The 16,619-nt window shown below is 31.0% G+C and overlaps 2 protein-coding genes across 3 annotated transcripts; both read left to right on the forward strand.

Annotated features, from left to right (window-relative positions):
- The first annotated feature begins 6,609 nt into the window (after positions 1–6,609).
- On the forward strand, positions 6,610–14,259 carry LOC105799756 (uncharacterized). 2 transcript variants are annotated; one of them, XM_052620546.1, is made up of 4 exons: positions 6,610–6,892; positions 8,104–8,542; positions 10,655–10,940; positions 12,454–14,259. In XM_052620546.1, exons 2-3 carry the CDS (start codon positions 8,198–8,200, stop codon positions 10,919–10,921), a joined length of 612 nt encoding a protein of 203 aa, XP_052476506.1. In that variant the 5' UTR covers positions 6,610–6,892; positions 8,104–8,197; the 3' UTR covers positions 10,922–10,940; positions 12,454–14,259. The 2 variants fall into 2 exon arrangements, with proteins under 2 accessions (XP_052476506.1, XP_012485919.1); XM_012630465.2 differs by lacking the exon at positions 12,454–14,259 and having other exon boundaries at positions 6,615–6,892; positions 10,655–11,092.
- LOC105799755 (auxin-responsive protein SAUR71) lies at positions 13,561–16,100 on the forward strand. The gene is made up of 2 exons (XM_012630464.2): positions 13,561–13,947; positions 16,023–16,100. The coding sequence occupies exons 1-2, from the start codon at positions 13,561–13,563 to the stop codon at positions 16,098–16,100; spliced, it is 465 nt and encodes a 154-aa protein (XP_012485918.2).
- Positions 16,101–16,619: the final 519 nt, after the last annotated feature.

Genomic DNA, 16,619 nt, shown 5'->3' on the forward strand with positions numbered 1-16,619 from the left:
TTGAAAAAAAATTAGGAAAAATGTTATGCTGATAAAAAATGAGTGACAGAAAAGACAAAAGATATCATTACATTTATCATTATGTTATAAAAAAGAAATCCACTTGTTTAGTTCTTTAGTTCTTAAGAAGTACAAGAGAAAAGATAAAAGGGAGGGACATAATTAAAATTAACATGTATTAAAATAAACCTTTAGTTGAGTGGTTTGGGTTCAAATCCGAGTATATATACTTTAATTTTCTTCAAATAAAAATATTAAAATACACTCAAATAATATAATTTATTTTAATTAGTGAAAGTGATTTCATCATTTAACAGTTAAAGGATATATTATTTAATTAATATTTTTAGGGCAAAGGAAAAGTTATTAAAATAGATGCTTTAAGCCATTTCTGTATCATTCTCTTTGTTAACATCATTCATTATAACAATTAATTTGCTATAGCATCGATTTTTCATCTATAACAACTATAAAATATACAATATATTTTTTATTAAATTAATTCTTTACACCAATTTTTATGTAGAATCGAAAAAAAATAGTTAAACTATTATTTCAATAAAATAATTAAATTTTATATAAATATATTTTATTAATTAAATAAGTATAATTTTTAATCGATGGAATTTCATCGGTACATTTTATTAAAGATTCTCATTAATTAATAATAATATTAATAAATTATAGTTTTAAATTTAAAATTAAAAAATCAAATAAAATATAGTAATTCGTTTTTATTAAATAAAAATTTTAATAAATGGAATTATATTAGTAAATTTTATTAAGATACTTTTAAAATTTCATTAATTAATAATATTATAATTTTTAAATTATATTTTAAAAAATATAATTTGAATCTTAAATGTTGTTATAAGTGTTTGGATGTTATTAACAAAGCACTTTTGTATAACATTCAAAATTTTATTAGATAAATAGAGTTGTAATAAAAAAGTTGTCTATACATATATAAGTTTATTTTTAATGAAATTGTATCATTTTATTGGCAAAGTTATAATATATATCAATTCATATTCATAAAATAAATAGGTTTGGTGAATATTTCATGTCTAATGTTTACGGTTCTTATGTAACTTGGAAATTTGCATGCAAAAAACTTGAAAATTATTCAAGTGATGTAGCGTCAAATGACGGAAGAAATGTCGATTGAGTCTTAGCCCGATGGCATAGATATTGTTATCAATATAGGAGGACGTGGGGTTCAAGTGTACTGAAGCAAATTATCCTCCTATCTACAAGTTAGGAGGGATTATGAATAATTTTAAGTATTGTCTCAAATGGAAAATTTGCTACTTTCCACCTTCCACGCAACTTCCCCTTATATGACAAACTTTCCAAATTTCTTGAACACCCATGAGACGACTGCTCCTACCAAAAACCTTACAGCGAATTCCTATTTTTGCAGAAAAGGGATTTCTCATTTTCCAACCACGCCAAAAGTCAAATTTCATTTCATGGAAAGACCCCCAATGTTTCCTTTCAACTATGTGTAAACACTACATGTTCTTTCCTTGAGTGCAATGCAACCCGAGTAAGAAATGAGATTTCCATGGAGAAAAACACACACCCACCCCCATTCCACAACATGTTTTCTTGGTGGCGATTCGATGATTACAAATGAACCCCTCCATTGAGAGACGACGATTAACCCAAACAATGGAGTCCCTGTTGTTAGTGGAATGGCACGTAAGCTTATATGTCATGTTTTATGAGTCTTCAGTCTTTACCTAACTACACCCACAATTTCATACCAATCAAATTATTTCACAAAATTTTAAACCCTTTCTCCAAAAACATATACTATATATTATATGATTAATATGATTTCATAGGATTGGGTTTAAATATGAATTTATTAAAGCATGGCTAAAATTTGTTTTCTACCAAACTCAACATTGTACTCATCATAATTGTTTTATATTAGTAGTGAAGAAGAAAACATGACATTAAGCAGGCCTGAGATCAGCTGATTTAATCATTTAGCCTTGTTGAACCTGACAAAAATGGAGGGGGTTACCTAGCAAATTATTTAATGAGTTATTTTTTAGAAGAATAAAAAAAATGATCAGCTGACATAAACCTCAATTGATATCATATAATATAATAATTACTAAGATAAATAATATTCCTTCTTCATACTCTAATTCTGAGATCATGATTCACGAGTGGGAAAGACTATTAAACAATAATAAGTCGGCTATGGCAATCATAATAATAATAAAATTAATTAAATTAAAGCTTTAATTTTGATGGCAAAACCCTTTAGTCCATAAACTGCAGAAAATTTGTTTATGTATTAAATAGATTACTTTTGTATTATAATTCCAATTACATTAACATGCAGCAGTAACTTTTTGAATATAAGTTGATTGGGAAGCTTCTAAAAGCAGATGGATTGGATGGATGGCAAGGCAAGCATGAAGCATGCCTGCCGAAAACAAAATGACAAATTCATTGTTGTTTAATTAATTGTATGTTGATGACAGATTAACGGTAGTTTCGAACTAATCACGGATTAAACTAAGCTAATTAACAATGCAAGTCAAAGGGAGGTTTTATAACGCACAAAAATTATCCTTAATTTAGTGGGGGAGGACGGATAAGGCACGCAGTTGGTGCATTCCATCATTCAATGATTTTTACACTCATTCATACACCAATTTGGGGAATGATATATCCAATTAATTGGGCAATTAAAATATTGGAAGAGAATGCCCCCATATGATTGAGTTTAATCAATGTTTTAACACTGTAATTCCATAAGGAGATCTTAATGAAACATTATCCAAATCAAGCCTACCCTTATAGGTTGATATCTTAGAAGGCATCTTCTTTTTATACGCTTTTTGGATACAACTAAATGGAGTACTGATGTATATATATATGTACCCAAAATAACAAATAAAATTTCTTATAAAACTTTCCAATAAATGTAGACTTTGATTCAATAAAATATTTTTTTTATGGGTGGCCTCCTCCTGGGTGACTCCAAAATTAAATTTATATTGAAGTAAAAATGATTTTTTATATTATAGTTAAATTAAATGAATATATGAATCAATAATTATAAAAGTTGAAATTAAGAGCAAGGGGAAGGTGAGGGTCCTAATTTTCTGACTCAGCTCTGACTATGAGCCTCACTTTTGTTTTTAATACAACAACAACGACATGATGATGAGCATCGTTAGCATAATGTCCCGCCATCCATGTATGTTTCACATACATACATGCATGACATGGATGATGGGTTTGAAAAGGGTTTGGATTTGGGGTATCCTGATGTGGGGGAGAAATGGGAAGATTCAAATGTTTTTTTATAAATATGTGAAAATAAATAATGATGGAACATAATTACATAAATATCGTAATCATGGATTTGACTATGATGGTGAAATGAAGAAATTAGCCACCAGACATGAATGGTCCCATTCCACGTCAGTTACACATGGCGCCTTGCTGGAGTTTGAAATTGCACGCCAATTTTTCATCTCCTTTTTCCTCCATTCAACTACCCCCTTCTCTTCTGTCCTTCCTAATCCCATTCTCTTTTTATTTATTTATTTATTTATTTATTTATTATTCAATTTTATTCAATTTTTAATAAACTTCAAACTAATTCCAAATTCCATTATTCAATTAAAACTTTATTTAATCGAGACAAGTTTGGGTTTCTATTGAATTAAAAAAAAGATTATTATGGGAAGATTAAGGGTGAGTTTGGATGGACGGTACGTTTACCTGCTGTTAGTGTAAAAACAGCAGTGGCGGTGAGATTAGATACTGTAGCGTGAGACAAAAAATAAGTTAAACGCACCGCACCGCACCCAATCGCCAATCCAAACCCACCCTGAGATATTGAAAATTTTAAAATCTTAAAATCTGGCTATCCCAGAGAATAAATTTTTAGATTCTAATTCAGGTTTATTATTCAATTGCTGTTGATGTAATAAATAGTTTTGTTACTTTTCTTCCTATAATTAATTAAGGCAAGATGTTGGTTTGAATATCTAGTCAAGATATTGTGGCTTGTTTACAATTCAAAAGTAACATTCAACTATTTTTATTTTTAGGTAAATTCAACTATTTTGATAAGAGAAGAAGAAAGAATGTAACCTTTTAATGTATATACATGCAGCCATGTTTTATGATTAAAGAAAACCAAAATGAGGATTGAGTTCATAATATATCTGTCTCTTTCTTAAAGTTTCTATAAATTAATGTCAAATGAAATATTAGCATTAAAGATTCTTTTGGTAAAAGAGTAAAGCTTTAGTTATTTTCAGATAAGATATCAATCCAAGAATATTTTCCATTAATTCAAACTATAAAATATAATATAAGACTGTATAAACTTATAAATTAAAGCAAAATCATGGAACTAGAGTGGCAGTCCAATGATATTGGCTTCGTTTAGGAAGGAAATAAAACCGATCCTCCATGTTAATAAATACATCAGTTAAAATAGATGATAGGTTCCTTTTTATATAGCTTTTACTTTTCTTTAATTAGAGTCTGTCACCGTGTGCTGGTGATGGCTGTGAACAACACGTGTCCTTCATGCAGTAACAATTTTATGGCAACCTAAAAAATAGGTGAATTATAAAAATATTCATTTATGTATAATTTATTTAAATCTATATATTTTAATTTCTAAATTTTAATTTATTATATTTTAATTACTGTATCGCTACTCAATGTTAGTGACCAAGTTGTAATTTAAATAAAATTTTTTAATTTATTTACCCTAAAAATATTCACATGAAGCAGCTGCAAGATGTAGATCACGTGTAAAAACAGTTATAAAATTCTCAACGTGTGTTTGTACTCTGGACCCACGTGCACCCCAATTCAAATTCTGTTTAGTCTAATATTCAACGGTTGATAAAAAAAGTGCATTGAATATAGAGTTTGACTGAGGGAAAAAACTTACTATGGTTGGTTGGTTTGATTATGGTTTTGACTTTCTCAAACATATATTAGATAAGCATTGCTTTGCTTAGCCACCATTACTGAAGGAGGAAAAGAAAACATTAAAAATATTTGATATATGAAAAAGTTGAAGCCGCTATCGGATTTGGGTTCACAAAAAGGAAAAGAGAAATCTGGAAGTCTTTATAGGCTTCAGGATTGTCTTCCATTAAGTCGGCCCATGGTTTTTAAAGTTGTCCTACTGGGCTTGGTTCACAAAAATATATGGGATAAGCTAGACTGTTATGAACTCTGCTAATTCTCAGTGTCAGGGAGACTAGAAGCCGACTTGAAGCGGTGCAGTTAGCTGTTCTGACTAATCCAGGCCTGATTCCAGTTGAGTTTCTACTCAGTTCGAAATAATGAACTTAAAGAGTTAAGAGGAAGCTGAGAAGAATTTCTATAAGCCAAAAGCTAAACTCAAATGGCTTTGTGATGGAGATCATGATACCAGTTTTTTCCATAGCTTGGTTAACGTGAAAAATAAAAGACAGCCAATTGATGTCCTTTTCGATGAAAATGGGATCAAGCTTGATAAGATCGCAAAGGAGATTACAGGGTTTTATTAGAAATTAATTGGCATTGAAGACACGAATGTTACGGGTGGTTCAGTTGAATGGTTTAGAAATTTTATGCAGAGGAGGAAGCTAAGTTGAATTTAGTAAGATCAATTACTTCTGACCAAGTTAGGGAAATGAAAATCACCAAGACCAAGTTAGGATCAATTTGGTACGATTTATTAAGGTTGATTTTATATGTGAATTTTTGAAATAAATTTTAATAATATTTATTTATTATTTTTGAATTTTTTATTTTCTTTGTTGGGGGTAGTGCCACAATAACATCATGACGATTGATTTAATAGATAGTAGCGACCACATAAACACAATAACAGTCAATGATGAAAATTATTGGTCAAAAAACTTAATTGATGATTTTTTTAATGTTCGACAACTTAATTGGATGAGTTTTTTTGGGAGTGGTTTAATTAATATTTTTAAAGAAGTTAAAAAAAAGAGTCTATATATCATAATTAGGTATAATATCACAAATGATAATAAACTTAACTGTAAAAATTCTAAAGAGTTCATTACATTTTGCTGTTTTACTAAAAAAAAGGGCATATTAGTCATTATACGCTAGATAAAAGAGTAAAATGGCCATTTTGCTAAAAGCTCTATTTATTCCCACTGTTAAAAACTGATCCATGTATGTCAGCATGATGTACACATAGTACACTATGTATAACCCTTCAATTATTCCATCAGTGACGTCAGCTTTTAATAGTAGGGATGAAATTTTTAATAGAAAGAATCAGGAACTAAATTATCTAGTTATTCTGTTAGTCACGTTAGATTTTAATAGTAGAAGTTGATAAAATTTTTAACAAAAAGAACCATAAACTAATTTGTTCATTTTATAAGTAAATAAAACAAAATACAACCTAACCTAACTTTTAATAAAAAAACTTTCATAATACTTTTACCAAGAAAATATTGGTTCAATTTAGCTTAAAAAGATTCCCAAGTGGAGTATATATTTTATTTAGCAAAAGAAGTCTTGAGAAGGTTCAAAGAGTTGATTCACTGGTCCATGTATACTATGGCGGGACCCTAGAAGCCTCATGAACTTCACCTAATCTTTCAGTCCTTTAAGCATTGAAAAAGCTTCAGATTCACCAAAAACCCAACAATGCTGATATCAGATTCACCAATCTTGTTCTTCTTCCAAACCATCGTAGCTTTGATCCTATTCATCCTTCTTTTTCGTGTAACCCTTGTCTTCTTCCTTCTCACCCTTCTCTTTGCCATTTGTTCCGACATTGTTTACATCCTTTTGGACCTTCTTTGCCCTCAACTCTAAAGCTGCCTCATCACATACACAATTTCCATCCTCTAAACCTACGGTAAGTCCCATTTTTTGTTCTTTTCTTTCCTTATTCAACATATATTTGTTCAATTAAAAAGGCCAAATTATATTCTTCTTAAGAAAGCCCATTTTATGTTATTTGTTATTAATATGCATGTTTTATTTGGTCAATTTATTCATTTAATTTTAATTGACAAATTTATATTTTGACTTATTAAAAATAAATAATGTTTGATGCTGTATGAGTTTATGTATAATAAAAATAGTAGAAGACTTATAAATAAAATTATAATTATTTTTAACTGTGTAAAATAAAATTTTCATATATTTATTTTTCAGTTTTTATTTTTCAGTTTATTTTGCTCATTGATGTAACTGAATGTATAAGATTCATCTCTTAAATACATCTAATTTTATCCCTTAAAAGATACCCATAACGCATAAGTACTTGTAAGAAAATTTTCAATGTATTTTTAGTCATATTTTTGAAGAAAGTTCAATAAAAATAGAACGAAATGAAATTTAGAATTCATTTTTCAGATTAAAATAACATTTACCATAATATTCATTATTTACCGATTAAAATAAATTATAGAATATCTGTTTGGATCTAAATGTAATAATGATGATAGAGAGATGAAAATGAAAAATAAACTTTAAAAACATAATTCTAAAATGTGTGTATACATAAAAAATTATTAAATATTCATGACTATATTAAATTATAAATTATAAATTAAAATTATATACAACTAAATGATAGATAAAAGTTATTATAATTATAATTATATTAAAAATTATTTAAATTATATACATATAGCTTATTAAGATATATTAAATAAGAGAAAAATGGAGCTTAAAAAGTTAATATACTTTCGATATTTAATTTGATATTTGAGTTTTTTGTCCCAATTAAGTATTTCGGTTGGCTTCAATAATTAATTTACTACTAAGTTTTTAATTTGATACTTGAGTATTTTTTATCTCAATGAAGTACCTGAGTTTAATTTTATTGTTCAATTTAGTACCGAGTTTCTTTTGTAATTAAGTACCTATTCTTTTTACTAGGGCACATGTGTCAAATATTCATTGGAAGGCATGATTTCATTTAGTTTAGATACCAAATTGAACATTGAAACCAAACTAAGTTACTAAATTGGAACAACAAACAGAAGTACCAAATTGAATATTAAAGCCAAACTCAAATACCAAATAATATATAAACCCAAAAAAAACACTGTTTTACAGGTCCGCTTCCCCTGCTTTATCAAACGGAATCAAAGAACTCTTCAAATTCTGTCCACCTATAAAATCCAAACATTTCAAAAATGCAAAAGCAAAAATGGGGTTATCAGTCCAAACAGTGGCACCATCTTTAACCTTTATCAGTCATCAAACAAGCATCAAATTCCTCATATCTCGGGAATCCAACAATCTTCATTTTCTTATTCCAAAAAGATGGACCCAGTATTCAAGTAGTTGTTTTGTTCTTAGATTCCCCTTTCGCTCTTATTCTAATTTTCCTTCTCCCCAGACTTCTTTTCCGCTTTGCCCTCGTTTTTCTCGGTCTCACCCTCCTCTTCCTTCTTTGTTCCCACTCAGTTTTCATTCTCTTCCATCTCTTTTAACTTCAATGGCCACTTCTCAAGCTGACAATTACTCCTCTCAGCCTTCCCAAACCCAAACGGTGAGTTTCTCTATCTCTCTTTTTATGAATTACTCTAATTGATTTGAATGTTGGGTTTTTTGAAGAAATAAAATTTCTTCGCTTAACAAACATTAGGTTTCAAGGTTGGATTTTTTAATTTAAATGTTAGTCTGATTATGTATTATCGATTGGTATAAATATTTGGTTTTGATTGTTTTGCTTGGAAATTCATTTTATAGGGAGGAATTATGTCTTTGATAAAAAAAAGGGATCTCTTTTTGCCAACCATAGTGATAGTTGTCAAGATTATCTATTTAGGTTTTAGTGATGGATTAATTGTTTCCTTTGAATTTTTTGTTAATTTTGAGTCATGCTTTTATAATTCTAGTCTGAATCAGTGATCACATAGCACAAGGGTTTATTTTCTGCTAATTTTTATGTATGTTCCTAGTTATGTTTTGGCTGTTTCTTCTATATTTATTTGTGCAATTTAGCTACCTGAAAATAATGAAATCTATATACGGGCGTTTGGTTGGCCGAATGTAAGATTAGGGCTCATAATTTTATATTCTGGAATAAGATTATGGTGTTTAGATTTCATCATTCCAATCATCCCGTAATCTCACATTACGGCCAACTTAAATTTTGGACCAATTCACCTTTAATTTTATTATTCTAATCATTTTAAATTTTTTTTCTTAAATAAAATTTAAAACTAATTAAAAATAAAATATTTTTTTCTTAATAGTGAACCTGTAGATTTCATACATTACAATTATAATCATCATATTTTATTTAATAATTTATTAATTATGGTTATAACTATAGTTATGATTGATATTGCAATAACTTTTCATGAATTATTATAATTATGATTTATAAATTTATTTCAACACAATATATTTACTTATTAATATATAGATTGTAATAAAAGTAAGAGCTGTAATAATTTATCATAATTTTATAGAAATTGAGACTAAGAAATATTAAAGGAACTAAACTTGTTAAAAAGACAAATTCTATAACAAGGAAAATTGAGTAAAATGCGCTTCAAGGTAACTTAAATTCAGTTAATCATAACTTACATTCCAGTCAAAAGAATTAAATAAAGTAATTTCATATTTCACCCGTGATGTTACATTCCCGTAACCTTATTACGGAATATAATCTAAGATTCGTTGAACCAAACTCCCCAATCTCTTTTGTATATATTTGATAATTCATCTTTTTATTCCTCTAGATTTTTTGGTGTAGTTAGGTATTAGAATTTCTGTACATGGTACTAATTGGTATAAAATGTGCTAATCAGAATTAAACATCTCTTCCTTGAGTTTCAATAATTGGTTTTGGTTGTTCCTTTAAGCAATTCAGATTTGGATTAAGAATGGGTAAGATGTGTTAATTTTGTTAGTACGAATTTCCAGTGAAGAAAATCTCGAACATATAAACGGAACTCGAACAGAAAAAGAAGAAATATGATAAGGCTCCAAGGCGTGTATCAAGTCACTATTTTTTAAGGTTATATTCGCCCCCACCTATTTTCGGTGTGCAAATGAGTTCCAAGTAAATTAAACTCAAGGAAAAAATGAAGCCAATGACTATTTGCGTTTTACACTGACGAGAATAGCCCGTTACACACTGAGCAATGTATGACAAGAAACTCAATTTCTATAAAGGATTTCTGTAGTAATACTTTATAAAATAATCTAATAATATTAGAAAATAAAGAAAGAAAAAAAATAATATTAGAATCATTGGTGTGATTTCTAAATGAAATCTCATTCCTATTTATAGAAATTTTCATTTCTCTTCATAGAGACATCTTTCAATAGGTGTCTTTCGAATAATAATGTCTTTAAAATAAACACATAATTATTTATTTAATATTATAACTATTCAAATAATATTATTTAAATATTTATAATTCTTTTTCAAAAATCAAATAATATAACTTTTGATTAATTACACAATTCATTTATAGTTATTGGAACACTATAAATATTTAAAAATGTTCCAACAAATTTAGTTCATCCCAAGTGGGTTCTATGACACTTGTTACCCCTTTTTTATTTATTTTATTTTTATGATGGCATTTGGATGTTCTCTTAGAACGTTTAACTTCGCATTGAATTGAGGTTTTTGATGATGCAGGTACGGGCTGTGATAAAGGGTAGGGTTCAGGGTGTGTTTTATAGGAACTGGACAATAGAGAATGCTACTCAATTAGGCTTGAAAGGTTGGGTTAGGAACAGGAAGGATGGTTCAGTGGAAGCTCTTTTCTCTGGTAGCCCAGACTCCGTTCAGGAGATGGAGCAGAGGTGCCGTCGTGGTCCACCGGCTGCCATGGTTACTGGGCTTGAAGTTTTCCCTTCCAATGATGATCCCGGCACTGGATTTGAGAAGAAGCCTACAATTTGATGATGCTATATATAAAGAGGTTAGCCCATTCTATATAATATATATGTTATGTATAATCAAGTTCTCTGAGGAATAAAATAGCCAAGTGTTTGTGAAATACTGATGGTTAATAAGTAGTATCGATGTTAATGAGTTTCAAAGTATGATATATAATGGTCCTTTTCCAGTTAACTGAATTTTGTTTGATGAGCCTTCTGTCTAATAATTCTTAAAACAACAATACAAGACTGTGAATAGAGAAACTAGTTATGAATAGCTTCATGTATGCTTGCTCAACTAATTGGCTACCTTCGATGTGTGTACTTCTATAAAAATTTTGACAGTTTCTTCATGCATACCTGAATTTCTGAATTGGGAATTGAGATATAATTTGTACTTGTTAAGTTGGGTGATTTGGATTGTTTACTCTTCACATGCAAATCAATGAATGCTAGTTAAAGAAGGATTGAATTAGTAATGTACAACGTCCTCGATTGTGAGGATTCAAATTATTTTTAAGCTTAAATGATACTAGATAGGAATCTTCAAACTGGTGTTTAGTATTGTTAATAGTGGACTCTTTGATAAACTCAAAATGATACATTGAGATACACCGATACTAATACATATGAATATCATAACAAAAGTTATGCCTATTAGTATTGTTACAGTAGTGATAGCCTTGCAAAGATTTCCTAACTAATGGGGAGATGTATCATGCAATACTAGATAAAACCATTGAACTCTATACTTCAGTCATTTCAAAATATTCATGGCTAATCAGAAAATGGCCCAGGCGTATGTTTGTTTGTCTACCGTCAGACAATGGTGGCGAAATTGTACAGAAATACAACATGGTGTTTTCTTTTTTCATTAATGTTCTCACGTTTGATTCAATGATTGATTACAAAGACATAAAACATGAAAAAAAAATGTTTATCAGGAGAAGAAATTGCAAGTGAAGAGATATGAACTCAGACCTGTCAATTTTCAACTTTAAGATGATTGCATGAATTAGCTGTAGACTAGATCTCGGATTCGAGATGAATTGTCTGCAGCTTAATATTAATAATGGCATAAAGTAAATACATCTTGCAGAATTTTACCATTTAATTGTACTTGTTGAATCGAAGTTCCATGAAAAGACGTTGCATGCAAAAAAATTAATGAGAAATCCATACAAAAATAGATAAATTTAAGAACTGGTTTCTGGTATGTTGAATCTAAGCTAACTCAGTCTTCCTGCCTCAGCAATCATTTCACTCATCTGCAGTTGAAAATGGACAGTCTGCTCTGTACCATATGGCTTGCTAAAGCTTTTAAGTAGCTACTTCTCAAAGCCAAGTATAACTCGGAAAAAGAGCAGTTTTTGACATAAAAAAGACACTACAAATCATCAGTTAGTATAGTTATTAACTGCTTATTTTAACTTTTATGGCTTTCATCAACAAAACCAAAATCATTAAACTTGTTTCTTCTAGTGATTCCCATCATATGATGTTCGTATGTAGTCCATTGTTAACACCTCTCTATTCGTTTCCCGTGTTTGAAAGGACTATCGATGATTTGCCTACTTTACACTGAGATTCTGCACACATGGTTAGAGAAGGGTGACAAGGTGAGTGATGCATAAAGTTGGGAATATGATGATGTTAGATAAATCATGAAATTCAGAGCTCCTTTCATTTTAGAACCAAAACCAGACCCTATCTTATATGGTTCCATGTATTCAACATAATTCAATTATTTCTTTATTTCCCATCAGACAAGCGTAGGGACAACACGGTGCTTCATATTTTTTCATATTTCTAAGTAATAATGATATTATTAGCCACATATATATATATATATATGTATGTATGTATGTATTTCTTGATGATCAAGTTTGGCCGTAGAAAAACTTCTCTCGCTTGAAAATTTTCCTTGGGCTTGAAACTGACTGATAAAATTACTTATCAACAATTCAAGCTGGTTAACTTTTGAAGATGATCTGAAGTCATTGTTTGTACCTCATTGCCAACATTGTATAAACCACTCATATTTTCTCAATGCTCACTCAATAAATGCGAGGGCCTGTTTAAGATAGAGTAGGACCAAGTAGTGAAAGCAGAAAACGCAAAACATTGGTCTTTGTCTCTGATTAAAATGAAAAATGCCATGCATCTAGTACCGTGAAAGAGATGGTTCAACGGCGCAGGTCTCCAAGGCTGGCATTCTTGTCCAGTTACTCCCATTCATAGCAGTGCTTAAAATCTACATGACTGCGGATTCATTGTAGATGTACTGGAGGGCCTACTGTTTGAAGAAAACTATCAAACTGTACTGCTAATGACCTAATTCTACATCAATCAATTTATGTAACTTCCCCCCTCTGTTAAGCATCAATTTTCAATAGTGAAGGGTTTTATCATAAACAAACACTGAATTTAGTCCCACTTTACTGCAATATCCTGTGGTAAGATAAGGCGAAATCAAGAAAAAGATTAACGTGAATATTCGTGTTAAGAACAGTAGAATACCGTGTGGCTCCACAGCATTACTTGAAAATAGTTTCTAACTTTGATTCACAAACCAATATAAATACCTCCAAGTCTGGCAGAATGGCATGTAGATTTTCAAAGAAACTCATAAACTCACTGCGATAATTGTCAATCAAGAACATGGCAGAAAGCAAAAGAGGGTTAATGATGTTCAGGCCTTTCTTTCAGAAACTACGAAAGAGGTTCTCGAGTTCAGCATACAGCACATCTCCAGAACTCAACCATGACAAATTCGATGAAGACATGAGCGTCGGTAAAGCAGTGCCAGGCGATGTTAAGGAAGGATTTTTTGCTGTCTCTGCAGCGAATGGAAAAGAAACACAGAGGTTTGTTATTGAATTGGACCACTTAACAAACCCTGAATTCCTAAGCCTACTCGATGAAGCTCGGGAAGTATATGGATCCCATCAAACGGGGGTCCTTTCTCTCCCTTGTCAGCCTCATGAATTAGAGGAGATTCTTGAACACAGCAAAGAAAACAATGTCTGCATTGAAAGTCAGGATATGGTAATGCTACCTTAACGGGAAGCTACTAGGATGATAAATAAAATATTGGTTGTAATCTTTCAAGTTCTTGTACCAGTGAACATGTCTTGCTTGGATGTCAGATTTGTAAAATTTCACTATTGCTATCCCGCTGTGTGTAGTCGTGATATTTTTGCTGTCGAATCCATTTGCACCCTAATGTCTTGCTTGGTTGGCAAACTTTTAAGGCTTTAGCGTGCAATGTCAAGCTACGTTATCTTGTCTTATTAATGTAATCCTTGTGGTTTAGTGTGCAATGTCAAGCAATGTCAAACTTTTGTAAGTTGAATAAAAGGGTTTAGCTCATGCAAATCAATATGTGAGCTTTGTTCCTTTAACTTTGCCTTCTCCATGAATCGTATCTGGTTTTCTACAATCCCCTCGTGTCCCATTGCCTTAAAGTTTTTGGAAAAGCTGGTAATTACTGGTTACATGCATATTATATCATATGAAGCCCTCAATCTTTTGCTGTACCTTCAGGCTTGAACCAGAATTTGTGTTTTTTTTTCTAGACCTGAGCCAACTTGAACTCCAAGGAAGAACAACCACAAGTGTTTAAATCAGAGCTTAATCCTATTCGACTGTTTTAACAGTTGGGATGCCATGGATGATGCAAAACCAACAGGATTATCACTTATGTGAGAAACTCCACCTCACAACACCTGAAACCTCAACTACTTTAACACTACAAGAAATAAACTTTAGCTGATACTGAAAATCGTTGTTGTCTGAAATTTTAAGGAAACACGTCATTAGATTGTCTCCAGAATAGTTTGGAAAATCATTTGGAATGTTCGCAAACTGGGTGTTATACCAGAAAGACCAAAACTGTCTAGGTATGTTCGCAAAAACTATGGAATATATCATGTATGAAAAGACCATAGATACAAAGCTCTAGTCATTTCAAACCTACAAACCAGACGCTACTGTTCTCTCTTTTTTGGATGATTCAGACGCTACTGTTTTATGGTCCCATATCCTAACAAAATTCATTTATTTGTGTCCTAACCAGCAGACAACCGTAGCAAATTATACAAAGTATACAACACGGTGAAAATTTCCACTTTTATGTATTATTATTTTGTGTAATGAAATATTGGATTCTCTTGGAGAAGAAATCTTAGAGCTTGCATAAGCAGCAGAAACCACTCAGTTCCAACAAACTATAGATCCCATTTACTTGAAAATGGCAATTAACAAGGAAGGTTTATTGATTCATGCATTACTTCGTCTATAAATGTGAATAACTTTGTCTTGTAGCCTCAAAATTTGTTGGATTGATCTGCATCAAGCAGGAAAGTTGAATAACTAGGTGGCCATTCTGGGTTTTCTTTCACTTCGACTTATTTACATCATAGAAGAAAAAGTAGCGGCGACTGCTCATAGGTAACTATTACTTTAATTCATATTCTAGAAGCTACAAGACCAAGTTTTGGTATAATAAACACTACAAATAATCAGTTAGCATCTATAAGGTATACACGTGGCTGCATTCTTGCTGTTCTTGGCTTCATCAACAAAAGCGTGTAAATGTGTGTCACCTGTGAAAAGATATCTGGATTCCCTCATATTAGTTTGTATGTTCTCAATGGTTATCACATCTCATTACACGCTTGGCTGGAAAAACTGTCTGAAATTACGAGTCAAACACTAATACGAAACATTCAGCTAAGAAATCATGTACCTCCATTATTTTCCGTGTCTAAAAGGATTTTCAATGATTTCATTAAAAGATGCTTGGTAGCAAGTTGCAAACCATACGAAATCCCCCCCCCCCCACCTTACTCTCCCTTGGAAAGTTCATCTATTGTTTCCATCTTCTTAATCTTTAGCAGTCTTGTACAAATTCTTCAGTGGTCTGCAATTTTATCACATAACAAAAATCTAGTACTAAGAGTATACTTTAAACCATATTACATATTGTGAAATGTCTTTGGCAATTCATAAGTGGGAAAAGCGCCATGCAGGGCTTCTGATGCTTAGACTTTTAACCAAAAAGCTGTTAAGACTCATCCCAGTCTTACCATCTGATTACAATGTTTTTGAGTGTGATGAAGATGTTAAGCATGGACTGCAATGCAACAGCTAACTATAAAGCTCACCAGCAGCAGCAGACCAGCTTTAGAATCGAATAGGAGCTGCTTGTTTCATTTTGTTTATTTTGATTTTTTTGTAAAGCAATCAAGTTGACATGTAACTTGATTTCTAGAGTCAGTAAGATATGAAAATGATGGATGTAATAGCTGATTTATTTTCAGCTTTTGACTTGTATTATTTTAGTTGGCAACTTGCCAAATTTGGTGGGAGTAGTTACGTTTAGGTAACTGACTTGCTTTTGTAACCCTTATATATTTTGAAATGGAAATGAAAGTAGTAGGGGTGGACTTTCTCATTCGGTTACTTTTTTCTTTAGCCTATCAATTGTTTTGCTTGCTGTTTTCATGAGCTTATGCTCTTTGTTGTTCATTGTTGCTGCTGCTCTTTCAGGACCTCTGTTGTTTAAGTTTTTTTGTTTCAAAATAAACTCAAAAATCGTGTTTGTCAAACTAGTTTCAGTAACATGAGCTTTGCACCTCCTCCACCACCGTTTTTTTGGAGAAAACTACCACATTTGGGTAGTTAAAATGAAAACTTACCTCCAAGCACTTGATCCG

The sequence above is a fragment of the Gossypium raimondii genome, chromosome 9 (assembly GCF_025698545.1).
Source record: "Gossypium raimondii isolate GPD5lz chromosome 9, ASM2569854v1, whole genome shotgun sequence".
Taxonomy (NCBI): Eukaryota; Viridiplantae; Streptophyta; class Magnoliopsida; order Malvales; family Malvaceae; genus Gossypium; species Gossypium raimondii.

Excerpts from the sequence above, each read along its gene's own strand:
- LOC105799756 (XM_052620546.1), top strand. The coding sequence starts at position 8,198 with ATGGGGTTATCAGTCCAAACAGTGGCACCATCTTTAACCTTTATCAGT. Across the intron at positions 8,543-10,654 it reads AGCCTTCCCAAACCCAAACG|GTACGGGCTGTGATAAAGGG; the intron begins GTGAGTTTCTCT and ends TTGATGATGCAG.
- LOC105799755 (XM_012630464.2), top strand. The coding sequence starts at position 13,561 with ATGGCAGAAAGCAAAAGAGGGTTAATGATGTTCAGGCCTTTCTTTCAG. Across the intron at positions 13,948-16,022 it reads GCATTGAAAGTCAGGATATG|ATGTTAAGCATGGACTGCAA; the intron begins GTAATGCTACCT and ends AGTGTGATGAAG.